This window comes from Callithrix jacchus, chromosome 6 (assembly GCF_049354715.1).
Source record: "Callithrix jacchus isolate 240 chromosome 6, calJac240_pri, whole genome shotgun sequence".
NCBI lineage: Eukaryota > Metazoa > Chordata > Mammalia > Primates > Cebidae > Callithrix > Callithrix jacchus.
Window position 1 is genome coordinate 141,005,093 of NC_133507.1, and position 27,460 is coordinate 141,032,552.

At 51.3% G+C, this 27,460-nt stretch overlaps 1 protein-coding gene and 1 pseudogene across 3 annotated transcripts; both read left to right on the forward strand.

The window, feature by feature from the left end:
• Nucleotides 1-7,817: 7,817 nt before the first annotated feature.
• Nucleotides 7,818-8,852, forward strand: LOC100410702 (tubulin alpha-4A chain pseudogene; annotated as a pseudogene). The gene has a single exon (XR_013519113.1). The product of XR_013519113.1 is annotated as a tubulin alpha-4A chain pseudogene (transcript).
• A 9,148-nt stretch (nt 8,853-18,000) lies between these two features.
• DNAJB2 (DnaJ heat shock protein family (Hsp40) member B2) lies at nt 18,001-25,811 on the forward strand. Of its 2 annotated transcripts, none has more exons than XR_013519112.1 (10): nt 18,001-18,212; nt 18,461-18,561; nt 19,229-19,338; nt 20,645-20,698; nt 20,851-20,973; nt 21,753-21,845; nt 22,045-22,147; nt 22,329-22,399; nt 23,547-24,689; nt 24,900-25,811. XR_013519112.1 is itself a non-coding variant. In XM_035305818.3 (10 exons), exons 2-10 carry the CDS (start codon nt 18,497-18,499, stop codon nt 24,908-24,910), a joined length of 834 nt encoding a protein of 277 aa, XP_035161709.1. In that variant the 5' UTR covers nt 18,001-18,212; nt 18,461-18,496; the 3' UTR covers nt 24,911-25,811. The 2 variants fall into 2 exon arrangements, 1 of the variants encoding a protein (XP_035161709.1); XM_035305818.3 differs by having other exon boundaries at nt 23,547-23,750.
• Nucleotides 25,812-27,460: the final 1,649 nt, after the last annotated feature.

Sequence of the window (27,460 nt, forward strand, 5' to 3'; positions counted from 1 at the left end):
CTTGCTATTCTGTCTGTCTGGAGCACCATTTTCCAGATCTTGCCTGGCTGATGACTCATCATTTAGGCCTCAGTTCAAATATCACCTTCTTAGAAAGTGGCTTCTTCTCTGTTCAGTCTAAAATAGCAGGGCCTGGGCCGGGCACGGTGGATCACGCCTGTAATCCCAACACTTTGGGAGGCCGAGGAAGGCAGATCACGAGGTCAGGAAATCGAGACCATCCTGGCCAACATGGTGAAACCCCGTCTCTACTAAAAATACAAAAAATTATCCGGGCATGGTGGCGTGTGCCTGTATTCCCAGCTACTCAGGAGGCTGAGGCAGGAGAATCGATTGAACCTGGGAGGCAGAGGTTGCAGTAAGCCGAGATTGTGCCACTGCACTCTAGCCTGGGTGACGGAGAGAGACTCTGTCTCAAAACAAAAACCAAAACAAAACAGCCCCTGCATGTCTTTCTGACTCATTATCCTGTGTTGTTTTATTCACATGCTTATTGCTATCTGAAATGTTCCTGTTTGTTTATTGTCTGTCTTGCCCAATAGATGTGCACATGGGAATGTTCTAGACAGGACAGAGTAGGACGGCACTAGATTTCATCAAGCTACCCAGAATGCATGCAACTGAAAACTGATACGTTGTGTATTTTTGGAATTGTCCCTTTAATATTTTCAGACCGTGGTTGACCACAGGCAACCGAAACTGCAGAAAGCGAAGCTTTGGCTAAGGGGGCGGGATGGGGGTGCCGCTGTGGTGGTGTTTCCAGGTGACATGAGCGCCCATTTGAGGCCAGTGGCCATGCGTTCAAAACATCAGTCAGCATGGTTCTGGATTTTTCCTTTTTCTTTTTTCTTTCTTTCTTTTTTTTTTTTGAAACAGAGTCTCACCCTGTTGCTCAGGCTGGAGTGCAATGGCGCGATCTCGGCTCACTGCAACCTCCACCACCTGGGTTCAAGTGATTCTCCTGCCTCAGCCTCCTGAGTAGCTGGGATTACAGGCGCCTGCCACCACGCCTGGCTAATGTTTTGTATTTTTAGTAGAGATGGGGTTTCACCATGTTGGCCAGGCTGGTCTCAAATTCCTGACCTCGTGATCTGCCCGCCTTGGCCTCCTAAAGTGCTGGGATTACAGGTGTGAGCCACCACACCCAACCCAGTTCTGGATTTTTCTATGGCCCCTGTTTAGCTGGGTGAGTGCAGACACAGAGCTGGGGACAAAATAAATTTAACCAGCATTCTGGTTTAGTCAAACAAGGCTGATGAAGATAGCAGGAGGCAAGAGAGTTGAGGGAGTGACCCTGGCTGGCCATCGAACTGAACACTGGGAGGAAGGAGATAAAGGCTGAGGAGGGGCTGCTGTGGACACTCTGCCATGTGGAAAGAGGGAAAGCAGACCCCCAAGTCCCAGATGAGTCTTAATTCCACCACTAATTAATCCCCATGTGACCACAGGAAGGACACTAGGGACTTCAATTTTCTTTTCTTCATCCTGGGAAAGGAGGCCTTGCCTTGCTTACCTCAGAGTTGTTGAGGGACTCAAAGGAGATATGGGGAGAAGGTGCCTTAAGAAGCTAATGCAGGCTGGGCACAGTGGCTCACGCCTGTGATCCTAGCACTTTGGGAGGCTGAGGCAGGCGGATCACCTGAGGCCAGGAGTTTGAGACCAGCCTGGCCAACATAGTGAAACCCTGTCTCTTCCAAAAATATAAAAATTAGCCAGGCCTGGTGGTGGGCATCTGTAATCCCAGCTACTCAGGAGGCTGAGGAAGGAGAATCACTTGAATCTGGGAGGTGGAGGTCACAGTGAGCCGAGATCGCACCACTGCACTCCAGCCTGGGCAACAGAGCAAGACTCCATCTCAAATAAATAAATAAATAAATATAGCAGAATACAAATGCTAGAGACTAGCCCTTTATCTTTTTCTTTTCTTTTCCTTTCTTTTTTTTTTGTGTGTGTGTGTGTGTGACAGATTTTCTCTCTTTTTGCCCAGGCTGTTAGTGTAATGGTGCCATCTTGGCTCACCACAACCTCCACCTCCCCAGTTAAAGCAATTCTCCTGCCTCAGCCTCCAGAGTAGCTGGGATTAGAGGCTTGTGCCACCACGCCTGGCTAATATTTTAATAAAATTGTATTTTTAGTTGAGACAGGGTTTCTCCATGTTGGTCAGGCTGGTCTCAAACTCCCAACCTCAGTTGATCTGCCCACCTTAGCCTCCCAAAGTGCTGGGATTACAGGTATGAGCCACTGTGCCTGGTGAGACTAGCTTTTTTATTTAAGAATTTTGTCTAAGACCATTGGGAGGCTTTTTTGTGGGGAATGTAAGGCCAGGCTAGAGCAGCAGTGACTTGCCATGGGCTAGGAGGAGACATTTAGGGAGTATCAAGGTCCTGCTCATCCTCTTGCTTTGCCCTTAGAGAGCAGCAGCCATTCTGGACTAAGTACATAAGAAAGGTTACCTTGTTTGGATCTCGCAATACTGCCTCTCCCCATTCTCCAGATGGGAACATGGAGAAAAAAAAGAAGTGCTAGCAGGTATTAGAGGTGGGGTTAAAACCAAGCTCTAGGTTGCTTGTTCTGTGACATTCAGTTTCCACGCAGGATGTCCTGAGGCTTGATCTCTTGGCTGAGGACTCATTATTTCTGGATAATTGCAGACATCTTCTTAGTTCCACCCACAGTTGACTGATAGCCCTCACCAACCCTAGGGCACAGGAGTACTGGGTTTGATGGATGGGGTTGGTGCTGGAGTCTTGATTTCTAAATTCTCTCCCACCTGTGAAGTGTCGGTTGTGCCATGAGGAAATGGTATTGCATGACTGACAACAGATACCATGTACCCAGGGCCCTGGATACCTGTGTGGAGTCACTAGCCCTGGACCCTCCTCTGCCCACCCCAGCTGCTCCCCTGTTTGGGCTCAGGCCCAGCGCTTGCCTGGTGCTTCTTGGCCAAGTCAACAGTCCTGCCCTCCCTGGCTGTTTCTAACAACATTCACCTGCTGACAGCCACCCAGAGAGTATGAGGCCGGCTGGCCGCTGCAGATTTCGCACAGATCCATCCTTGCTCACTATCCTGCAGTAGACAGACAAACAGGACCCCAGCCAGCCCCTGTCCAGGCCTGGTGGAGGGGAGGGGGCTGAGCATGCAAGTGAAGGTCCCAGTGGGCCCAAGCTATCTGGCATGAAGCTATCTTGAGAGTCCAGATATTGATGGGGCTACAGTATGTGGTGAGGTGGGGAGAGGGAAAGAGACTTCCAGATGTGGCTGTGGCCCCCAAATGTGCAGATGTGGGGGGCATCACAGGGGATAGGGAAGGAAAGGTCGATGGTAACCAGAATGTGGGGCTGAGCCCAGGTGCAGGAGCAGGGCTGCTGAGGGGGTCTGAACTTAGGGGTGGGGAGTGTCAGGGAAGCAGGACTTGAGCAGAAAGTGTAGGCGCTTTCCTCTGCTGGCTGAGAATCTCCAGACCCTTGGTCTTGCCACAGGTTCACTGTTGGGCTCTGGTCCCACCTTCCCACCACGGGGAGACATCCTCCATAGAAGCTTCTCCCCTCTGGTTCCTCCCTCTGCCCTGCCCATCTGCTGTGCCTTTGTCTGACCTCTCATGTTAGTTACAGATCAGTGGGGAGAGGAAGGAGGGAAAGGGGGGTGCTTCCATCTGTCAAGAGCTGGCTGTGCCTGGGGCTCATATGATATCTTTTACCCACCTCCCTACTAGGCAGGATTGAAGAACAGTTAAGAGCATGGTTGGTGCCAGGCTGTCCCTGCTCTAAACATTCTTGGTTTTGCTCATGACCTTGAGCAAGCTACTTGACTCCTCTGAGGGTCAGTTTCCTCATCCATAAATTGGGGGCAATAAAACTACCTACCTAAGGTGTATGTGGTAAAGATTAAATGAGATAATGTGTGTAAAGTGCCACCTTCACCTGGCACCTAATTAGTGCTTAACAAGTGTAACAACACAGCCTGCTGGGTATGAGATTCTTCTCTTTCTAGTCATGAAAAAGGTGCTGGGGGAAGCTGAGGTGAAATGACTTGTACTGGGTCACAGAGAGATGGGGGTTTGAGGCCAGGTTTGTGTGACTCCAGAAACTGAGTTCTTTGCCCCAAACCTGCTACCCCACAGTGTGAGGCCTCATTTCCGGAGAGGCTAGAGACACCTTCCATGGGGTAGTAGTTCTGGGGGCCAGGATGATGTCTGGATCTGTGGACGGAGCTGGCTGGGCAGGCTCAGAGGTGTAGCACCAGGCAGGTGATTGGTGAGCCAAGGCAGGCTTGGGACTGGACCCACCTGGGATTTCTCCAGTCCTTGAGGTCTCAGCTCAACTCATTACTTTCTTTCTGTTTTTTGTTTTTTTTTTTAGATGGAGTCTCACTCTGTTGCCCGGGCTGGAGTGCAGTGGTGCAATCTTGGCTCACTGCTGCCTCCGCCCTCTGGTTTCAAGCAATTCTCCTGTCTCAGCCTCATGAGTAGCTGGGATTACAAGTATATACCATTTTTGTATTTTTAGTGGAGAGGAGGTTTCACCATGTTGGCCAAGTGGGTCTCGAAGTCCTGACCTCCAGTGATCCACACACCTTGGCCTCCCAAATTGCTGGGATTACAGGCGTGAACCACTGCGCCTGGCCTCAACTCATCAGGGATTGGGGGTGGGAAATTGGAAGGGAAACCCTAGAGTGTGTTAGGCAGGGGGCCAGGCACTGCATGCATTCTTTCATTTAATCCTAATAGTTTTTCTAGGAGGCGGCTCTTATTATTGTCCACATTTCAAAAGGAGAACATTGACAAAGAGGTTAAGGACTTTTACTCAAGACAAGTAGAGAAGTAATGGGGCTGGAATAAAGATCATTTATGGATGAATCCCAGCCATCTAAAAATCATGAAAATTCAGGCCCTTGTGTTATTAAAAAATAGTCAGTGAAGTGTTACATTTATGGAGAAGGCACCCTAATTAAACAATTAAGAAATATTCCAGGAATGCAAAAAGGTATAAAGAATAATGTGATAGGCTGGGCACGGTGGCTCATGCCTGTAATCCCAGCATTTTTGGGAGGCCAAGGCAGGTAGACTGCTTGACCCCAGGAATTTAAGACCTGCCTGGGAAAGAGGGCGATACCTGTCTCTACAAAAAAATTAAAAACTTAGACAGGCATTGTGATGCATGCTTGTAGTCCCAGCTACTCAGGAGGCTGAGACAGGAGGATCCCTTGAGCGCAGGAGTCCGAGGCTGCTACAGTGAGCTGTGATCACATTGCTGTACTCCATCCTGGGCAACAAAGCGAGATTCTGTCTCAAGAAAAAAAAAAAAGAAAAGAATAATGTGATGAACAGCAGCTATCAAGCTTACTAAATACAATCTGTCTCCAATTGCATCTACCTGCCTCCCCTGCCAGAGAGCACCATTATTCCAGATTTGAAGTTAATGGTCTCCTGTACTTTATCTTTGGACTATTTTCCCTTGCTTCCCTCACCAATGGACACAGGTGGGTTGATTATCTTGCTCTTCTGGATTCATTCGATCCCTTAAATGTTCCTCATCGAGACAGGCACTGAGCAAGACTCTATAGTCTCAGAACTTCCCACATCTTCTGCTTCCCCCAAGGATTTTGGCCTGGACTCTAGAGCCAATGCCTGTTGCTCCTCAATGCCACCAGTAAATGCTTAGACACAGGAGGTGAGGCAAGCAGAGCAGAGTCCAGCAGCCTTGGCCCTCAGCCAGAGAGCCACTCAAGGAAGGCAGGCAGGAGCCATGTTCAGGCATGATATGTTTCCCTCTGCCAAGGCCGTTCTCTGCCCTTTGCCCACTCAGTGTGAGTGCATCTTAGTCCACGTGGGCAGGCTGGTGTGCAGATTGGCAACGCCTGCTGGGAGCTCTACTGCCTGGAACATGGGATTCAGCCTGATGGGCAGATGCCCAGTGACAAGGTCATCAGGGGAGGGGACGACGCCTTCTACACCTTTTTTAGTGAAACTGGGGCTGGGAAACAGGTGCCCCAGGCGGTGTTTGTGGATCTGGACCCCACCATGATCATTGAGTGATGATCAGTCCCAGTCATGACCTTGTCCCTGGGTACCACAGCAAGTCTTACTCCATAACTGCAGAGCACTGGAGTTTGTGGTATAGCTTCCCAGTTGCTGCAGCCAGTTAGAACTCCAGATGTACAGAATCATCATGTTACTCAGCTCCGGAGTCTGTAGGCCACTCCAGATCCCTTTCTGTGGGAAGTAGAAAAGTTCATTTTTAAAGTTTCCTTTCTTGTTAAATCATAAGTATGCTAATAACTTTGTTAAGCCCTATCCCATGTAGCTGTTAGACATGCCATGCTTATGGACATGTAGTACATTCTATGTCCTTGTACTTTAACCAAGATATCTGTGCTGGACATGCTCACAGGCAGGTCCCAGCTCACCATTGCTTTTACATGTTTAGAAAAGTTTTGCCAATCAGGTTTTAATTTAAATTGTGAGGTCTGGCTCCAGTCAACAGAGATCAGACACAGCAGTAAGGACGACCCCAAATGCGTAAAAGATAAATTTGTGTGTTTTTCTTTGTTCTTTGTACTCTCATGGCAAGATGGCTAGTCAGAGTACCCTTCCTACAGTCCAGGAAGTAAAAATTGTGTTGCTGAAAGATCCTTTGTCTCAGTGCTGATTTTTCTCTGTGGCACTGAGCATCTATTTCCAACATCTATTTCTAATACTTTCCTTATTAAAAAACACATCCAAGCAGCACACACACATCCAAGCAGGTAATAGCAGCAGCCTGAATGCAGAACCTGGGACCTGGTGACCCCACTCCCTTGGTGTACCCTGGGGCTCCAGCAGCTGGATCCCAAAGGGAGGTAGGGCCCCAAACTCTGTCCATTTCAGATGAAGTTCAAACAGGCACATACTGCTGGCTCTTCCATCCAGAGCAGCTCATCACAGGCAAGGAAGATGCTGACAATAACAATACCCAGGGTCACTACACCATTGTGAAGGAGCTCATCAACCTGGTACTGCACTGGATTCAGAAGCCAGTGAGGAAAGGGCTGAGGGCTGGGGCAGGAGGGATGACTCTGGATTCCTGTTGTGAGGTAGTCTGGAGACCAGATTGGGAAGGATAGCTTCAGCCTCTGGGAGAAACACAAAGGATCAGAACCATTGAGGAGTGGCCTGCACTCTGATTGGGGGGACAACTGCAGGTTCCAGCCTGGAGCTGGTGTCTCCTGTATCTCTGAAGTGGCTGGCCTGGTGCTAGGCAGAGTATCCATTAAGGCTAACATGTTGATGGGCTGCCTGGCCAAGTTGTGGGGGTCCATAAGCATTCCCAGAATATCACCTTGTGTTACAAGAATGCGGGCAGAAGTCCCTGTGCAAATCAGGGATTCAAAGAACGTCAGCGAAGGCTCTGTGATTGGCTTTGGCTCCTAAGAAGGATGGGGATGAGGTTCCTGGATTGTTGATCTTAGTAGAGAAGCCCTCCAGAAATATCCAAAGTTAAATCAGAGGGGCATGTGTATGATGGTGGGGGGGGGTTCTTGGCAAGTTATGATGATGAAAAGATGAAGAAGCCCTGGAGTCCTGTGCACTGGTCAGCCTAGACAGCCAACACCACCCACCATCACACCCCTCTTTCTCAGCATACGAGAGAGCTGTGTGTTAAGGACCTCAGGAGATTTCAGAGGAAGAGGGACAGGGAGAAGAAAAGCATCCTTACAGGGAGGATCCTCCCTGTGAGGATCTCTTTTATGCTCTTGGAAAAGACTTCCAAGGATTTCATGAAACTTTTGGATATTTAAAACAGCACAAGTTGTTTCTTTTCTGTCCAACAGCTGTGCTCCATGCCCCACATTTCTCCTCCCCTTCAGGGCTTCCTGGTGTTCCACAGCTTTGGCGGGGGCACTGGCTCTGGCTTCACCTCACTCCTGATGGAGCGGCTCTCTGTTGACTATGGCAAGAAATCCAAGCTGGAATTCTCCATCTACCCAGCACCCCAGGTGTCTACAGCCGTGGTCGAGCCCTATAACTCTATCCTGACCACCCACACCACCCTGGAACACTCAGACTGTGCCTTCATGGTGGACAACGAAGCTATCTATGACATCTGCCGCCGCAACCTAGACATCGAGCGCCCAACCTACACCAACCTCAATCGCCTCATCAGCCAAATTGTCTCCTCCATCACAGCTTCCCTGCGCTTTGACGGGGCCCTCAATGTGGACCTGACGGAGTTCCAAACCAACCTGGTGCCCTACCCTCGCATCCACTTCCCCCTGGCCACCTATGCACCAGTCATCTCTGCAGAAAAGGCATACCATGAGCAGCTGTCGGTGGCCGAGATCACCAATGCCTGCTTTGAGCCGGCCAACCAGATGGTCAAGTGTGATCCCCGGCACGGCAAGTACATGGCCTGCTGCCTGCTGTACCGTGGAGATGTGGTGCCCAAGGATGTCAACGCTGCCATTGCCGCCATCAAGACCAAGCGCAGCATTCAGTTTGTGGACTGGTGCCCCACAGGCTTCAAGGTCGGTATCAACTACCAGCCTCCCACTGTGGTGCCTGGGGGTGACCTGGCCAAGGTGCAGCGTGCTGTGTGCATGCTGAGCAACACGACCGCCATCGCCGAGGCCTGGGCCCGCTTGGACCACAAGTTCGACCTGATGTATGCCAAGAGGGCGTTTGTGCACTGGTATGTGGGTGAGGGCATGGAGGAGGGCGAGTTCTCTGAGGCCCGTGAGGATATGGCTGCCCTGGAGAAGGATTATGAGTAGGTGGGCACGGATAGCATGAAGCTGGGGGAAGAAGGGAAAGGGAGCTGAATACTAGGGTAATACTGCACTTCTGTCCTACATAAAATGCTGTGGCCTTATTGTCTTACGAATGTCTTTTTCTCTTGGGAAAAACCATGGGGGGAGGGCTTCTTCTCCATGAGAGACAGGAATGCTGGTGTCTTAGCCTTGATTCCCCAGAAAGCAGATCTGATTTTAGATTTCATTACAGAGTGCAATTACAGCGAACAGAATGGGGGCCAAGGGAAGTAAAGCACATAAGGAGGAACAATTCACCCTAGAGAAAATGCAGCTGAATAAATGGCATCTCAGAACCATTCTTGGGTGAGTGGGCAGGCGAGGGGGTGGGGGTGGGGCTTACGCACAGGCTCTATTCTTCCATTGGTTAGACCTGCACCCCATCAAGCATCAACTCCTCTGCACGTCTGGATTGCACACACTTGGGCTGTAGAGTCATCAGCCCTGGGAGAGGAGGAGGTGCTGTTAAGTTGCACATATGTGAAGTCGGTGGGAACGCACATGGAGCCACAACAAGAGCCTGGTGAGTCCAGGAGGACCCGAAGCGATCCTTAGAGTAATCTAGTGCCTGCTAGCCCATCCTACCATCTAGAGGCTTGTCTTCTCCAGGCATCAGGTTGGGTTAATAGAGAGTCCTGACGCTGGTGTTGGTTGAGGCAGAAGAGTAGCACAGTGGTGGCCACAGAGGGGTAATAGCTTGTGGGGGTAGGAGGCTTACCTCCCAGTAATCTCTGTCAACACTCACCACTTTTTTTAGATGGAGTTTTGCTTATGTTGTCTAGGCTGGAGTGCAATGGCATTGTCTTGGCTCACTGCAACCCGCGCCTCCTAGATTCAAGCGATTTGCCTGCCTCAACCTCCCAAGTAGCTGAGATTACAGGCATGCGCCACCACACCCAGCTAATGTTATGTTTTTAGTAGAGACAGGGTTTCACCATGTTGGTCAGGCTGGTCTCCAACTTCTGACCTCAAGTGACCCACCAGCCTTGGCCTCCCAAAGTGCTGAGGTTACAGGCATAAGCCACCGTCCCTGGCCCGGAAACTTGCCACTTTTTAATAAAGACGGTTGACCTTTTACAATCCTGTGGCATTATGCGTGTGCAGCTTCATGTCCCCACTCCCAAACAGATGGCAAACTTTAAATCCTTTCCCACAGGTTTCTGGAGCCCCTGCTGGGCTGGTGGATGGCTTAACCACTGGAGGTGTTGCAACCAGGACAATCCCCACCCCACTCCAGGAGAGACTCATTTTACAGCGTCATCCTCAGCTCTGTTCTTCCTGCAGTTTCCTTTCTCCAAACTTGGTGTCACTTCCCAAGATTGGATGCTGGGACAGTAACCCAAAAGTTAGCAACACCAGGACACTGCTGTTGTCCCTAGGGCTGGAGGATGTGATGTGATCACAGGGCCTTGGGCCTGGGACTACTGGGTGGGAGCTGGAACCACAGCACGGATACCCAGAAGGAGCAGGAAGGACCAAAGATGGAAGAATATTTGGCAGGATTCAGAGCCGAGGGGAGACACAATCACACCTGATTTAGAGAGGGTGAGAAATACCCTGGCTTCTCTCTCCCTCTCAGCCTCAATCTCCAGCCAGTAGTTCCCACTGGTTGAACCTAGACAGCAGATGGCAACGGGGCCAGGGCAAAGGGTGTGTAGCTCTTCAGAACACAGAGCAGGGCAGGGAATGTGGGGAAAAGGATCCCAGAGAAAAAGGGGAAATCACCACACACCACCCCTATAAGTCCAACCCTAAGATGCCACTCAGGGCCTGTAGGGAGTGAAAACAGAAATGGAGGAAATTCTCCTCCTTGTCTGGTTTTTATCACCTGTCCCTGTCACTCTCATTCTAATAATTATTTTGCAGTAAGTTGAGGATGGAGTGGAAGCAACAGGATGGCTGTTGGAGAAGATGGACATGCTCAGCTGAGCAGTATCCTCCCTCTTTCTGGGAATTATTTTCCTAGAGAGAGCAAGCATTCTCAACTCCTCCTCGAGGACTTAAGCTTACAGAGGGCCTCTGTCCTACGAAGAGAGAGGCCCGTCGTATGTGGGTGTGTGTGGTGGCAGGGAGGGTAATTTAATTCAGAGGGTGTATATATATATATATATATATGTTGAGCTGGAGTCTCCAGGCTGGAGTGCAGTGAGCTATCTCAGCTCACTGCCACCTCCACCTCAGGGGTTCCAGTGATTCTCCTGCCTCAGCCTCCCAAGTAGCTGGGATTACAGGAGCCCACCACCACACCTGGCTAAAGTGATCCACATGTCTTAGTCTCCCAAAGTGCTGGGATTACAGGCATCAGCCACTTTGCCCAGCCCAAGGGGTGTATTTAGAAGTCCATTTTGGTGGAATAGCTCAGCTATATCTTCCAATTCACTTTTTTTTTTCACCAAAAAGGCCAACTTTTTACATTTTTTATTTTTTGAGACAGCTGTGTCACTCAGGTTGGAGTGCAAAGGTGTGATCATAGCTCCCCGCAGCTTTGACCTCCTGGGCTCAAGCAATCCTCCCGCCTCAGCCTCCCAAATAGGTGGGACCACAGATATGTGCCACCATACCCAGTTAATTTTTAATTTTTATTTTGGTAGGGGCTGGGCACAGTGGCTCATACCTGTAATCCCAGCACTTTGGGAGGCAGAGGTGGGCTGATCACCTGAGGTCAGGAGTTTGAGACCAGCCTGGCCAACATGGGGAAACCTCATCTCTACTAAAAATACAAAAACTAGCCAGGTGTGGTGGTGCCTGCCTGTAATCCCAGCTACTCAGGAGGCTGAGTGAGGCAGGCGAATTGCTTGAGCCCAACAGGCAGAGGGGGCAGTGAGCTGAGATAGTGCCACTGCACTCCAGCCTGGGTGACAGAGCGAGACTCCCTCTTGAAAAAAATAAGTAAAATAAAATAAAATAATATTTTTTCTAAGAATCGGATCTCACTACGTAGCCCTGGCTGGACTCGAACTCCTGGGCTCAAGCAAATTCTCCCACCTTGGCCTCCCAAAGTGTTGGGATTACAAGCACGAGCCATCATAACTGGCATGGCATGACTTTTAAATCTCCATATATTTGACTTATGTGTCTTTCTGTCAACTGGTTTAAAACTTGGGAAGGGAAGAGGTGTCACTCTGGGAGCCCTTTACACCCCACAAAAACAGTCATCATTTAGTGAATATCTACTATGTGCTAGGTCCTACATCCATAAGATCTTATTTAATCCTGAGGTTAGCACCGTTATTATACCCATAGGAACAGAAGCTCTCAGACAGGCCTCAGACTGTTTTTCATTGCTCTACTCTCAATACCCCAATGTTGCCTGGCATATTAGATGATTATTATTTGTTGGATGAACTTGTTCAATGAGCACCTATTTTATAGATGTGGAAACTGAGACTTAAAGACTCACCTAAGGTGGTAAATGGAGGAGTCGGGATTCAAACCCAGGTTAGCCTGCGTCAAATCATATGTTGCTGCCCCTCTTCCCCTTTTTCTTAGGTCCCTTTACTTCCTGCCCACCGTGGTTCCAGGTACCTCTTCAGATGCCACCTCTTCTGGGCTTGCCAGTTCCCCAGTGCCCAGACAGTGACTCAAGTGCCTCAAGGGCAGGGAGGGGGTGATGCTTTATACTGCCCTGCCCAACCTCTGGGATGGAAGGCATCCATGTAGAGGGGAGAGTCCCAGCTTCTGGGTCTGAATGGGAATAGAGGCATTTTTGGGGCCAGGTTTTGGGGCTATTAGTGCCTTTGGAAAACACCCTCCAACATCTCCTAGGAGGTGGTGAGGGCCTGGGAGAGGCCAGGAGAGGAGGCAGAGAGGGAGGCGAGATCTTCACCTGCCAAGATGGCTGGGGACCCAGAGAGGCAGCTCGTCTCCCTTCCTGTCTGCTGAACCAGCCACCCCACCCTGGGAAGCTATATGGCATCTCCCTGAAGCCTCTCTGCTAGTAATACTTTGCTGGCAGGCCCTGGCAGGCTTGGGTTGGACTGGGTGTGGGTGTGGAGAGATGGCAACCCAGATCTCTGGGGCAGCTGGGAGCACCACCCAGCCTGGCTCCTGGGGACTCCCTCAGTGCAGGAAATACTTTCATCCCTGATGCTTCTAAAGCCAAGGTACAATTACCTCCTGCAAGCAGACAGAAGAGACAGGTCCCCAAACTCAGATTCCACCCAATAAATTTATTCCCTGGGCTCTGATGTGTCAGGAACACGCCTGGCTTCAAAGCTGCGTTGTCATCATTCCCTCCTTCTGGAATGCCAGCTCTCCCTGCTTGTCTCAATGTTACCATTCCTTCCAACTTAGGTCATAGCTACCCAGAACCTATCCAGCCCCAGGGAGCTGGGGATTCTTTCAGCACCTACCTCTGTCTCTTTCTATCCCTCATTTGGCACTTGGCATGGGCTGCCTTGTATGACAGCACTTGGCTTCTTGTCAATGTCTTCTTTCCCCAACTCAATTTTTAACAATTAATATGAATTTGAACAGTTATTAGGGGCATATACTTCAGAATTCAAAAACTATCAGGTTTAGAAACAAGAAAAGTAAGTCTCTTTCATCTTGTTCCTCTCTTGGCAGCCACCACTATTCATGTTTTGTTAGACTTCCAGAGATGTCTAAATGTACATAGGTTGAATATCCCTTATCCAAAATGCTTGGGACCAGAAGTGTTTAGGATTTCAGGTGTTTTCAGATTTTGAGATATTTGCATATACATAATGAAATATCTTGGGGGTGGGACCCATGTCTAAATATGAAATGCACTTATGTTTTATATACACTTTATGCACATTGCATGAAGGGAATGTTGTACAATATTTTAAATAATTTTTTTTTGAGATGAAGTCTTGCTCTGTTTCCCAGGCTGGAGTGCAGTGGCAGGATCTCGGCTCACTGCAACCTCCACCTCCCAGGTTCAAGCAATTTTCCTGCCTCAGCCTCCCGAGTAGCTGGGACTACAGGCACCCACCACCATGTCCAGCTAATTTTTGTATGTTTAATAGAGACAGAGTTTCACCATATTGGCCAGGCTGGTCTCAAACTCCTGACCTTGTGATCCACCTGCCTCAGCCTCCCAAAGTGCTAGGATTACAGGCATAATGCCCAGGCTAGAGTACAATGGCATGATCTCAGCTCACTGCACCTCCACCTTCCAAGTTCAAGTGATTCTCCTGCCTCAGCCCAACTGGGTAGCTGGGATTACACATGCCTGCCATCACACCCAGCTAATTTTTATATTTTTAGTAGAGACAGGGTTTCACCATGTTTGCCAGGCTGGTCTCGAACTCCTGACCTCAGGTGATCTGCCCACCGCAGCCTCCCAAAGTGCTGGGATTACAGGTGTGAGCCACTGCAATGGGCCTATGTTTTAAATAATTTTGTGCATGAAACAAAGTTTGTGTATGTGAGGTCAGGTATGGAATTTTCCACTTGTGGCATCATGTCGGGTACTCAAAAAGTTTTGGAGTTTTGAACATTTCACATTTTGGATTTTTGGAGTAGGGACGCGCTACCTGTGCTACCATGCTTGCATGCACATTTAGTATACACTTTGTTCTACACCTTGTTTTTTCACTTAACAGTAAGTCTGGAAGATGGTCCATATGAATACTGTTAGCTATGCCTCATTCCTTTCGGTCACAATATAATGTTTCATTGTATAGCATACCAACATTTGTTTTGTCAGTCTGCTATTAATGGGTATTTAGAGTGTTTCCAATCTTTTGCTATTAAGAGGAATGCTGTAATGCTTGTATTTATTTTTTACACATATGTACAACCATGCATTCTTAGAATTGTGATTTCTGGGTCAAATACTATGCATTTTAAATCTTGCTCTCTTTAGAAGTCACACCAGGCTGGGCAAGGTGTCTCAGGCCTGTAATCCCAACACTCCAGGAGGCTGAGGCAGGTGGATCACCTGAGGTCAGGGGTTTGAGACCAGCCTGCCCAACATGGCAAAACCCCATCTCTACTAAAAATTAGCTAGGTGTGGTGGTGAGTGCCTGTAATCTTAGGCACTCAGGAGGATGAGGCAGGAGAATCACTTGAACCCGGAAGGCAGAGGTTGCAGTGAGCAGAGATCATGCCACTGCACTCCAGCCTTGGTGACAGGAATGAACAGTCACACCAAACCAAATTACCCACACTCCAACTACCAATCCATAAGAATGCCTGTGCCCTCGGTGTTGCCCAATGTATTCAAGTTTTTGGTCTTTGTCAATCATCTAATAAGTGAAACAAAGTATTCTGTTGGGGCTGGGTGCCTGGGCATGGTGGCTCATGCCTGTAATCCCAGCACTTTGGGAGGCCGAGGCAGGAGGATCACCTGAAACCAGGAGTTCAAGACCAGCTTGGCTAACATGGTGAAACCCTGTCTCTACTAAAAATCCAAAAATTAGCCGGGCGTGGTGGAGCATACCTGTAGTCCCAGCTACTCGAGAGGCTGAAGCAGGAGAATTGCTTGAACCCTGGACGTTGCAGTGAGCCAAGATAGTGCCACTGCACTCCAGCCTGGGTGACAGAGTGAGACTCCATCTCAAAAAACAAAACAAAGAAAATCAAACAAAACCCAAAGTATTTTGTTGTAGCTTTATTATTCTTATTCTTTTTCAAAAATTATTATTATTATTTGAGATGGAGTTTCACTCTTGTCATCCAGGCTGGAGTACAATGGCATGATTTTAGCTCACTGCAACCTCTGCCTCCCAAGTTCAAGTGATTTTCCTGTCTCAGCCTCCTGAGAAGCTGGAATCACAGGCATACACCACCATGACTGGCTAATTTTTGTATTTTTAGTAGATACAGTGTTTCACCATTTTGGCCAGGCTGGTCTCTAACTACTGACCTCAGACGATCCACCTGCCTCAGCCTCCCAAAGTGCCGGGATTACAGGCATGAGCCACTGGGCCCGGCCTGTTGTAGCTTTAGTTTACAGTTTTCTTGTGAATGACATTGAGCATCTTTTCATATGTTTAAAAGCCAGCAGTATTTCCTCTTCTGTGAGCTACCTGTGCCTTTTGTCCATTTAACAATGGCAGTTTGTCTTTTATTAGTTGAGAGTTCTTTGTGAACAAAGGAAATTCAACCTTTGTCTGCTAGATGTGCTCCATATAACTTCCCTCGGTTGTCATTTGTCTACGTCCCAATTGTCTCCTTGAGCACAGAGACTGAAATTTCAGCTTATTTATATTCTTATTCTTTTTCTATTTTTTTTTTTTCAAGAGATGGGGTTTCACCATGTTGGCCAGGATGGTCTTGATCTGTTGACCTTGTGATCTGCCCGCCTCGGCCTCCAAAACTGCTGGGATTACAGGTGTGAGCCACCGCGCCTGGTCTTTATATTCTTATTCTTAATATAACAAGACATACACAGTAGGTGCTAGACAAATGTCTGCTGGGACGGGAGAGTAAGAAGAAAAAGGCAGAGATCTGGAAAAATTGGAATGACTTAACCCAACCACTCCTTTCTCCTATGCCAAGTGTAACCCTTAGTTTTTGTGTCAGTCAGGACTCTTGTAAACAGCAGAAGCTCACTGGCAAACTGTTTCAAGTCCCCCACCCCCAACAATCATAGATATCTCGGATAGCATACAGAATCAATGCTGGGGCCGGCAAACAAGGGTCAGCAATCAGACAGGCACCTAGGAAAGCTGGGCAGCCAGCACCACAATCAAGGTTGGGCATAGGACAGCCTGTGTAGGAGACTCCTGTCCCCTCCACCCTCCGCAGTGATTCCCCTACCCCCATCCCTCACCTGCGGCACTAGGGCTGACATTTCCTCCTCCAGACACTAGAGGCCGCTGTTGGCCCCATCGCCTCCGCCGACGCAGAAATGAATTCCCAACCAGTCCTGCTTCTCCGTGACTTGCTCCAGATTCAAACTCCCAGTTGGGGGAGTTTATGTCTTCTGCTGCAACCTTAGAGCCGAGAAGTCAGGAAGAGCAAGAGTCGGGGCTTGGTGGCAAATGGTGACCTGCTTCCCATTAGGGCCCGTGCGATGGAAATTCCCCAAATGTAGGCAGGAGGTTCCGATGGTGGGCAGCCAGGAAAATAGGACACTCACACCACTCTTCTCTCACGTCCGGCTCAAGCGCTTCTCGTTGGCTAAGTGTTCCTGGGTCCCCCAGCCTAAAGCACTTTTCTGGACTCACATAACATTACTGCTTGAGCCACTCATGACGCCAGCGAGGACTGCAGGAACACTTATAATGAATATATACCGTGTCTCATTTGACTTTTAAACAACCCTAGGCACTCCCTATATTTACTGAGAAAAAAAAAAAAGAGTGCTTGGAGATTTTCTCAAGTCTCGCAGTAATGCCAGGTTGTGCTCTGTTTCCAAAGTCTCGGGTTTCCCAGTGGGCTACACTGATGGGCTGGTATCTTATCAAGTTCAAGCTCTGCAAAAGCAGGGCTTGGGCCACATTCTTCTTTATATGGCCTGGCAGCATCTTAAATACAGAAAAATGCTCAGCGAATGCCTGTGGATTGGTCTGGATGGGATCAAGCAGGAGCCAGTTCTGCAAGGTTTCCTAACCCTCCCATGAGGCCTGAACCCAGGAAGCATTTTGAAGTGGAATAGGCCTACTCAGGATCAGTTTGGGAAGACTTGACCATTGCACTGTCCCCTTTACCTCACTTACCCCAAATGTGTCAAAACTGTCAACAAAAGGTTTGCATGTGTTTATTATTTATTCATCCCACGGGTAGTTTTGAACCCTGATGATAGCTCTAAGAGACCAGTGAGAAAAAACACACAATTCCTGCCCTGTGGAATCCACATTCTAGTGGGAAGGTAAATGGTAATCAAAAATAGTCAAACCAATAAATGCTAATTTGTGGCTCTAATAAGCCCGATGAAGGAAATGCCATGAGATGCTGTAAAAGGCAGTGTTGACCTACTCAGGAAAGCCAGGGCAGCCTGATGGGGGACCTGGGGCTGGAGCTGGGAGCTGAAGAAGGGGGAGGAGTTAGAACGGTGGGGGTGGGAGAAGGCGGGGGGAGTCTAAGTCCTGGAGGTGGGTAGTAAGCACGGATCATCGCGCATGTTTATAAGAAAGTGACAGAGGGACCCGAGGGCCGGGGGCCTTGTTTGTGGGCTGCCCTAGCCTCCGTCCGAGGGCGTCTTGCCTGGATGGAGGCGGGGCAGCAGTCTCCCAGGTCCCAGCTGGGGCTGACGTCGTCCTGGTGCAGGCCCAAAATAGCCGGCTCCGCCCTCATCTCCCGGCAGCCCCTGCAGGCTCCCCCCTCCGGGGAACAGGCCGAGCGGGCCTTCTCCCGGTCTCTAGTAGTTTCCGCGCCGCTGACGCATGCCTGCGCGCACAGCTGGGCCGGCGCGTCCTACGCAGCAGCCGCGAGCCGGGCTGCGGTGCCAGACGGTTCCCGGCGGGGGGCAGGGGCGGGGCGCCGCAGGAGGCCGGGACTCCGGGAGGAGGAGGTGCGGCTGGGGGCCCGGGTCAGGCTGGGGGCCCTGGGCCAGACTGCTGGAGTTGGGGAGCCCCGATGGGGCTCCCGGGCCTGGGCACCGAGATAGCCCTTGGCCTCGGCCTGCGGGGGCAGATAAGGCTGCCGGAGAGAGCCTAGTCACCGGCTGCAAGCAGAGGGCTCCGCTTCCAACTGGGGGAACTGCTGCAGCCACAGGGAGGGGCTCTTGGTTCTTTCCTCCTGACTCTTTCTCTCCTGCAGCCCCAAGGAGGTCCGCCTGACCACTGACCAGTTGCCATGGCATCCTACTACGAGATTCTAGATGTGCCGCGAAGTGCGTCTGCTGATGACATCAAGAAGGCGTAAGTGCCTCCATGTGCATCAGAGAACCTCTCACCCTCCTTCAGAGCGACACCTGTAGGTGTCTGAGGTCCTTAGAAAGCACTGGGGGGGCTTCCTCCGAGTGACGCCTGCAGGGAGGAAGGAGACCGCTGGTAGAGTACTGGAGAACGTCCAGAGAGTGAAGTAGTTAGTTCTACTGGTAGCTGCACTGTGTTGTGGGTTCTTCTCCAGTGGATCCTCCCCTCATTCCCCTCCCCTCCCCTCCCCCTCCCCTCCCCCTTCCCTCCCCCTTTCCTCCCCCTTCCCCCTAGATGTGGGCATTCTCAGGCTGCAGTGCCAAGATGCCCAGGCTCTGTGAGGAGGAGAGACTGGTTTCCCTGTGCTCTTCGAGGCCACATGTGCCCCATCCTTTGCAGCCCCAGTCCGGCGAGCCCCAGGGAGGGGCTAGAGCCAGGTGTTCTCACCATGGCATTGTATCTGCTCATACATGTGGTCCCAGCACTGGGAGAAGAGAGGGTAGAATTTGATTAAAACATCCCAGCAGAGGCAGCCCTAACATCTGGGGTGGACCGGGAGCCAGCAGTGAAAGGACAGTGGTGGGCTAATGGGAAAATGGGTCATTGGGTTCCTTGGTGGGAAGTGCCTGCATTTGTCCCCGACCTTCTCCTCTGCACTCACTTTCTGCAGGTATCGGCGAAAGGCTCTCCAGTGGCACCCAGACAAAAACCCAGATAATAAAGAGTTTGCTGAGAAGAAATTTAAGGAGGTGGCCGAGGCATATGAAGTGCTGTCTGACAGTAAGGGCGGGGTCAGGGCAGACCCAGCACATCGCCCCTACCTCATGCTCCAGCTCACATTTTCTTAAAGCAATGTCTCTGCCACCCTAATTTACTCTGTGCCTTTTTCCAGCCTAACATTTAAGCTCCCTCTCCCACAGGGACAGCTCAGTATCTGCTCCCCAGAGTCTGGTAGGGATGGCATGAGACCTGCAAAGGGAAGGAAGCAGGGCAGGTAACTTGTGAGCTGAGCCTCCTGCGTGTCAGGCATTGGTGGGTATCATCTTCATGAGTCCTCACAGCTGTCCTATGAGGCAGGTTCAATCACCCCCATTTTACAGGCAAGGAAACTGAGGTGCAGAGAGGTGAAGTAACTTGCTCAAGGCCACACAGAGCTGGAATATGAATCCAGGTCTGTCTTTTTATTGATTCATTCAAAAAGTATTCACTGAATGCTGACAGTGTCCGGCACTTGCTAGGTTCTGGGGAAACTGGAGGACAAGCTGGCATTGTCCTCGTCCAGAGGGGCAGAGAAGACCAATGCCCATCAGGCACACACACACAGTTACAGCTTGTGAAGAGTATTCTAGAAGGAAGAAGCAGGGTGGGTGGAGTACTAGGGAATAATGTGTACCTGCTTTTGTTCTGGTGGTGGTGGAAGGCCTCTCCGAGGTGGTACCATTTAGGCTAAGCCCTGGTGAATAATAATGTAGTAATCATTAGGTAACATTTATTGAACACTTCCTATGAGTCAGGCACTGTGCTAGGCAGTTTACTTGGATGGTCTCATTTTATCTTTGCAACAATCCTATGTGGTAGGTGCTGTGATGATACCCATTTTCCAGATGAAAAGAGGCCAGCTAGCCGGGTGCGGTGGCTCATGCCTGTAATCCCAGGCATGAGATTGGGAGGCTGAGGCAGGTGGATCATGAGACCAGCAGACCAAGATGGTGAAACCCTGTCTCTACTAAAAATACAAAAATAGCCAGGTGTGGTGACTCACACCTGTAATCCTAGCTACTCAGAGGCTGAGGCAGGAGAATCACTGGGGGAACCTGGGAGGCGGAGGTTGCAGTGAGCCAAGATGGTGCCGCTGGATACCTGGCTGACAGAGCAAGACTCTGTATTTAAAAAAAAAAAAGGGGGGGGGCCAGCTGTGTGAAAGGCTGAGTTGCTGCTAAAACCTATAGCCCATGTCCCCTGGGTCCCCTGCTGTGCCTGCCTTCCCCCGCCAAGTGTCAGTCTTTGGACAATCCTTTGAGGGTCCTATCTTGGGAGGGGAAGCCATCCCGGAGGGAGGGTGAAGTGATCTGGTCTCTTTTTGCAGAGCACAAGCGAGAGATCTATGACCGCTATGGCCGGGAAGGGCTGACAGGGGCAGGTAGGTGGAGTGGTGGGTAGGGCAGGGAGGAGAGGGCAGGGCAGATTCTTGCAATGGATGCTCTCTCAGGCTCCTGGCCGTGCCTTCGGTGAGGTCCCCTGGCTCAGGGTAAGATGCATGACCTAAGCTTTCTCTTCATCCTGTCTTTCCAGGAACTGGCCCATCTCGGGCAGAAGCTGGCAGTGGTGGACCTGGCTTCACCTTCACCTTCCGCAGCCCCGAGGAGGTCTTCCGGGAGTTCTTTGGGAGTGGAGATCCTTTTGCAGAGCTCTTTGGTGAGTGGACTCTGGAAGCCTCTGAGAGTCAACTTCCCCCTCCAGGCCTGTCCTATCAGCTGGGAGGTCCTGAGGTAGAAGGCTGGGAGGGGACGGGAATGCCACAGACAGAAGATTTTGTGGAGTTGGGTCCAGTGAGAGCTGGGACAGAACCTCACGTGTGCCAGAACCCCCGTGATCCAACAGTGACACTTCACAGACTCACCTTATTAAAATGACAACAACAATAATACATTGTTAGGCCTCTATAATAACAGCCAGGAAAGCAAGACAAAGCATCTTGTGACAATATTATTATCATCTATGAAGCAGATACTGGTGTTTTTAAATGACTGATAGGTGCCATATATTTTACATTCCCTAATTTTCTAGTGAACCCTGAGAGGTGGGTAGTTTTATCCCCATTTGCAGATGAGAAAACCGAGGCACAGCTAATAGCCCAGAGTCACACAGCAAATGGCAGAGCCGGCCTCCTAGCTGTGTCTGCCTGTCATCACATCATGATGATTTGCTGTACTGAAAGAGCCATCTGTCCTCCATCCCTCCCTCCCCCCACCCCGCTTCCTTCCTTTATTCTTTATTGTGGACAGACTTAACCAGTGAGTGTTTTTGAAGTCGAAATTAAAAAGGAATTTAACTGTAAATAAGCCCAACTAAAAAATGGAGGAGAAAAACCCTACCCAGTTGCTCAGCAACTTCCAGTCTTAAAAGCAGGGTCCACACACTTTTGGGGGGAAATGTCTTCACTAGATGACTGCTGACCTGTTTACTTGTTGCAGATGACCTGGGCCCCTTCTCAGAGCTTCAGAACCGGGGTTCCCGACACTCAGGCCCCTTCTTTACCTTCTCTTCCTCCTTCCCTGGTCAGTCTGGTAAGTTCTGCCCCTTCCCACTTTTGCAAGCCCTGATGCCTGGAACCCCTGATGTGAGCTTGCTGCTTTTCCAAGCCTGTCTCTGTATCAGGAGCCCTGACTCCAGCAGCCCTGAGAGGAGGCCTGGAGCCTCGGTGATTCCGACAGGCAGTGTAGTCTTCTAACCACCTCTCTTCCTCCTCCCTTGTCCCGATGCCAGATTTCTCCTCCTCATCTTTCTCCTTCAGTCCTGGGGCTGGTGCTTTTCGCTCTGTTTCTACATCTACCACCTTTGTCCAAGGACACCGCATCACCACACGCAGGTGAGAACTCCTTCTGGGCTCATAGAGGGGAGAGAGGTCTGCGGGGGAGCTGTGTTCAAATAGAAAGTTGGCTCCTTGAGGGCAGGCCCAGCCTGTACATTGTATGCGGTGGCCAGAACTTGGACCTGCACCTGCAGGATTCTGTCACTGCTGGTGGCCTGAACTGTGCTGTCTCCCACAGAATCACAGAGAACGGGCAGGAGCGGGTGGAAGTGGAGGAGGATGGGCAGCTGAAGTCAGTCACAATCAATGGTGAGGAATGGCTCCCCCATCCAGCCTCTGGCAGGAAGCCCAGCCCCAACGCAGCAGCCTCCTCCCCAAACTGCTGCTTTCTGAACTCCTTTAGGGCTTGTGAGGGAGTGGCAGCTACAGGTCAGACTGGTAGGATCAGAGATGGCAATGCCAGGAAGGGGGCAGAGGAGTCTCAGGGAGCCACCATCATCACCGTGAGTGGGGTGCCTTACATTTGCAAAGCACTTTACTATTTTTAAAGCACTTCCACATATACGATATCCTCTCTTCTTAAAGCATCTAGTGGTATAAGCGGAGCAGATGGTATCCACCCAGTTTTAATTTGGGGAGCCTGAGAAGCAGCATAAATGACCCTAACTTCCAAGTAGCCCAGGCCCAAGACTCTTTCCTTCCAGGTAAGGGGTAGAGCCGGGAGTTGAACTCAGGATGCAGGATCCCCAGAGCAGCACTCTCCCTCTGTCACCATGCTGTGCAGGATCGTCACCAGCTAACCCTAACCTTTCATACCTGCCAACCAGGCACTGTGCACCAAGTCCTTTACATGGGTTGACGTATTTAATCACTGGAACAATTTGAGTACAAGGCACTATCATTGTTCCTGTTTTCTTTTTTGTTAAGACAGGGTCTTGCTTTGGTGCCCAGCCTGGTGTGTAGTGGCATGATTATGGCTCACTGCAGCCTTGACCTCCTCGGTTCAAGCAATCCTCCCACTTCAGCCCCCTCTGTAGCTGGGACTACAGACATGTGCTGCCATGCCCGGCTAATTTTTAAATATTTTTTAGAGATGGGATCTCACTATGTTGCCCAGGCTAGTCTCGAACTCCTGGGTTCAAGTGATCCTTCTACCTCGGCCTCCCAAAGTGTTGGGATTACAGGCATGAGCCACTGTGCCCAGCCATCATTCCTACTTTCTAGATGAGGAAAGGGAAGGGTAGGGATGTTGAGTAACTTGGCCAAGGGGAGGAGCTCCTACCTGGTAGAGCTGAATACTTCCCTGTGCTCAAAATCATGACACTATGTGCCAAAATGCATGTGTGCCAATTCCAAATGAGAGACTGTAAGTGGTCAGGGTCATTACTGCATGAGGCAGCCTGGCAGTAGTACCCCTGGCCTAGGTTGGGGCCTTATGGTGGTGTGACTCTTGCAGGTGTCCCAGATGACCTGGCACTGGGCTTGGAGCTGAGCCGTCGCGAGCAGCAGCCGTCAGTCACCTCCAGGTCTGGGGGCACTCAGGTCCAGCAGACCCCTGCCTCAGGCCCCTTGGACAGTGACCTCTCTGAGGATGAGGACCTGCAGCTGGCCATGGCCTACAGCCTGTCAGAGATGGAGGCAGCTGGGAAGAAACCCGCAGGTGGGCGGGCGGCACAGCACCGACGACAGGGACGGTCCAAGGCCCAGCACCAAGAATCAGGCATAGGGGGAGCCCAGGAGGGTGTGAGGGGTGAAGCCACCAAACGCAGCCCATCCCCAGAGGAGAAGGCCTCTCGCTGCCTCATCCTCTGAACACCAGGCCCAACCTCACTTGGTCCAGGTCTTGACGGGGGATCTGGCTCACTGGGGAGAGCAGAGAGGAGTATCCTGAGTTGTAGGAACTGGTTTTCAACTTCATGCTCCCTCCACAAGTTTCCCTCCCAGGTCCCCCTGCACCCCAGTGTGGACTTGGGATTTGCTGTGCTCAGCCCAGGGCTGATAGGTCCCTGGTGAAGCCCAGGGTGGGGGCCATCAGGGCAGTGGAAGGGCCCAGGGAGCCAGACTGCATTTATTGGATGGGGAGCTCCAAGGGGCATTAGTGGTTTGGGCTGGGCCTTTTGTGCCCAGGTCCTCTGCCACCTGTTTTGCTGATGGTGTCAAGGAAGGAGGACTTGGCCTGGGGTTGTCTGAGCTGGAGCCGGCAGCTCCACTGGGAAGCAGCACAGGCCAAGTGGAGCCTCCTGCTCTCCTGGTCCAGCTGCAGATCCCACCCTGGTTTCTGTGCCATGCTGCGCTCTGACCGTCTCTGTTGCTTCTCCTGGTGTTGCTTCTCCTTCCTCCCATTCTCTCTGCAACTCCCTGCGGGCCGCATCGCTTGCTTTCACTGCTGTCTGGCTAGGACTCCCTTCTTCCTTCCTTCCCCAAGAAGGCCTCAATGTGGCAAGGAAGATGCTGGGGCCGGTAGGGCTGTGAGATCTTCTGGGGAGGCTAGCTGGGTGGGGCGGGAGCCTCTCAGCTGTCCAGATTCAGAACCAGAGCCCACTCTTCCTTCTTTCCTCTCGCTGCCTCAGCCTGCCCTCAGCCTCAGGACTAGGCAGAGGTGAGGCTGGCTCACCCTGCAGAGGTGGGATAGGGCCAGGGGGACCCAGGAGGGAGGCTAGGAGGGAACTACACCTGTATGGCTTCCCTACCACACATCAGGGCTCAGGGAGAGGCTGTGCGGCCAGCCCAGGTCTGCATGCTCGGCTCCATCCTCCACAGCTTGCCGCTGATGCTCTCTCCTGTCACCCCGCCCCTGCTCTCTCCCCAGATGTGTTCTGAGCTGGATGCCGGGATCCAGAGTCGCTGCACAGTTCCAACAGGACAGCGCCCTCCCCCATGTGCTGGGAGGGGACCCTCCATTCCTCTCCCTCACCCTTGCTGAGTGTAGAGCTGGGGCCTGGGTGGTGGGTGGGGGCTGGGTGGGAGGCAGCAGTAGTCTTAGCCTGTGCACTCTCTTCCTTGGGTATTTGGTGCTGGCTCCTGGGGACTACAAATCCCAGAATGCGGTGCGCCCAGCCCCATTTCTGATTGATACCGCTTGGGGGAGTTGGTGCCTAGTTATGGAGCTGTGCATCTTGGGACATTGTAGTAGCCCAGGTCAGCCTGTTACTCACTGTGAGATGGGGAGATTTTGTCTTTTGATTTATCCCAGGAGGGCCGGCAAGGTCGTAGATGAAGGGGGAATGATCTGAGCCTTGGTTCCTCTGACACGTCTTGCTAGCCCCAGGGTTAGAGTGGGCAGGGCAGAGCCGTGCAGCACCTGGGAGAGGTTCCCTTCTCGTGGGCAGCCTGGGGTCTCAGGAACAAGCCAGGGCCAGTAGCATGTTTGCCTGAGCAGGGCGTGGCTCCAGAAGGCTGAGGACTGTGTGCTGGCAGAGAGCCTTGAGGGCAAGGCCACCAGAGGGAGCGTGTGTGTGGCGGGGCTTGGCGTGTGATGGCAGCTCCAGGCATGCCGCTGCTTGTATGGCTTTCTTTGGCCTCTGACCCTGCTGCCCATTCTTTCCAACATCACAGATGAGCCGCCTCTCCTCCTCCCTGCCTGGGGAGCCCCACAGCCAGGGAGGGAAGTGGTGGAGCCAGCTTCTGTAACACTGAGTCTCAGAGACGAACCAAAGCCACCTGGGCTGAGCTCAGACGGAGGGGAAAATGCTGGAAGGCAATAAAACTGTTTTGAGAGCTCGGTGGTGTGTTGGGTTCTTGTATTCCTACTTTCCAGGGTAGCCTAGGAGGGCCTCTAAAGGACAGTGGGTGACACTTCAGGCTTCACACCTCCCTTTATGCCTGTTTAGCTAGAGGTACAGGGCTTGCAAGTCGAAGGCAGAAGTGCACTCTTTGACCAGGCTGCCCTCCCCAAGTATGTTGTGGAACCCCAAGCAATGCTTCCATTCTTTGCCTTCACCTCTTGGGGGTCCATACTGGCTTTCCCTAGCTGCCAATGTTACCCTTATGCGGGGCCTCACCCCCTAGTACTCCACAACACAGCTAGGACCATACTCAGTTCAGACTTGACAGGCCAGGCATGGTGGCTCACGCCTATAATCTCAGCACTTTGGGAGGCTGAGGAGGGCGGAACACTTGAGGCCAGATGTTTGAGACCAGCCTGGCCAACATGCAAAAAAAAAAAAAAAAAAAGTCAGATGTGTTGGTGCATGCCTGTAATCCCAGCTATGCAGGAATGCTGAGGCAGGAGAATTGCTTGAACCTGGGAGGCAGAGAGCCAAGATCGAGCCACTGCACTCCAGCCTGGGCAACAGAGTGAGACTCTCAAAAAAAGAAAAAAACAAAGACTTAAAGCATGGGGACTGAGAGCACAGAAAGCTGAGAACACATGGTGAAACCTTTAAACTGTCCCCCACCCTTGCCCAGGCCCACAGACTAAGCCCCTGGGCAGGTTTCATTGGCTCAGCCTGAGGCATGAGCCAGTGACGTGGAGCAGCACGAGTCCAGCCCACCCAAGGCCCAGGCCCCAAACTCATCAGGGCCCAGGGAAGAAAAAGCCAGGTACCCCTTCCCTTTCATCTCTAGCAACCGTGCTGGGACAAGCACCTTTCTGTTGTCAAGCAGGGCCAGGTGGCTCCCCAGGCCTCTCTTCCATTCAGGATAGGCTCTTGCTTCCCCACCAATCACCAAAGGGTCTCTATTATGTTTTTCTCAAAGCAAAGAAGCAGTCTACCCTCAAAGAGGAAATTTCAAGCCTCCATCCTGAGTGCAAGCAAGGAGGGTGGAAGTTTGCAAATGGCTGTTTCATCTACTTCTAGCCTTTGAGATGCTTGTCACTGGTGCTGAGCTCAGCAGAGTGTGGGTGAGACAGTGGCAGGGCCTGTGGTCTGCCGGCTAGTCCCTCCACTCCTGCTCAGGGCAGACGGTGTTTGCCCTGTTTTTATTTAAGGAGACTGAGCCTGAGCCCAGGTAAGTGGCCAACTCCCAAATAGCCCCAGGCCTAAGGCTCTTTTCGGCTTATTTAATGTCCACCACTTTTGTCCAAGGACACCTCATGACACGCAGGTGAGTGTGCCTTCTAGGACCATACAGGGCAGGAGCTGGGGTGAGACAGAAAGTGTCCTTTACCTCCAGGGGAACGCCTTTCCTAGCATCTCACAGGCCCGGCCACTGTCAGAGTTTTGCCTAAGGTGAGCAGGCACTTTGCTAGAGTCACCTTGTTCAGTGCTCACCTCAATCCGGCAGCTGAAGGGCACAAAGCAGCTGGGAAGAACTGAGAGGAGGCCAGGCTCAGTGGCTCACACCTGTAATCCCAGCACTTTGGGAAGCCGAAATGGGCAGATTGTCTGAGCTCGGGGGTTCCAGACCAGCCTGGGCAACATGGCAAAA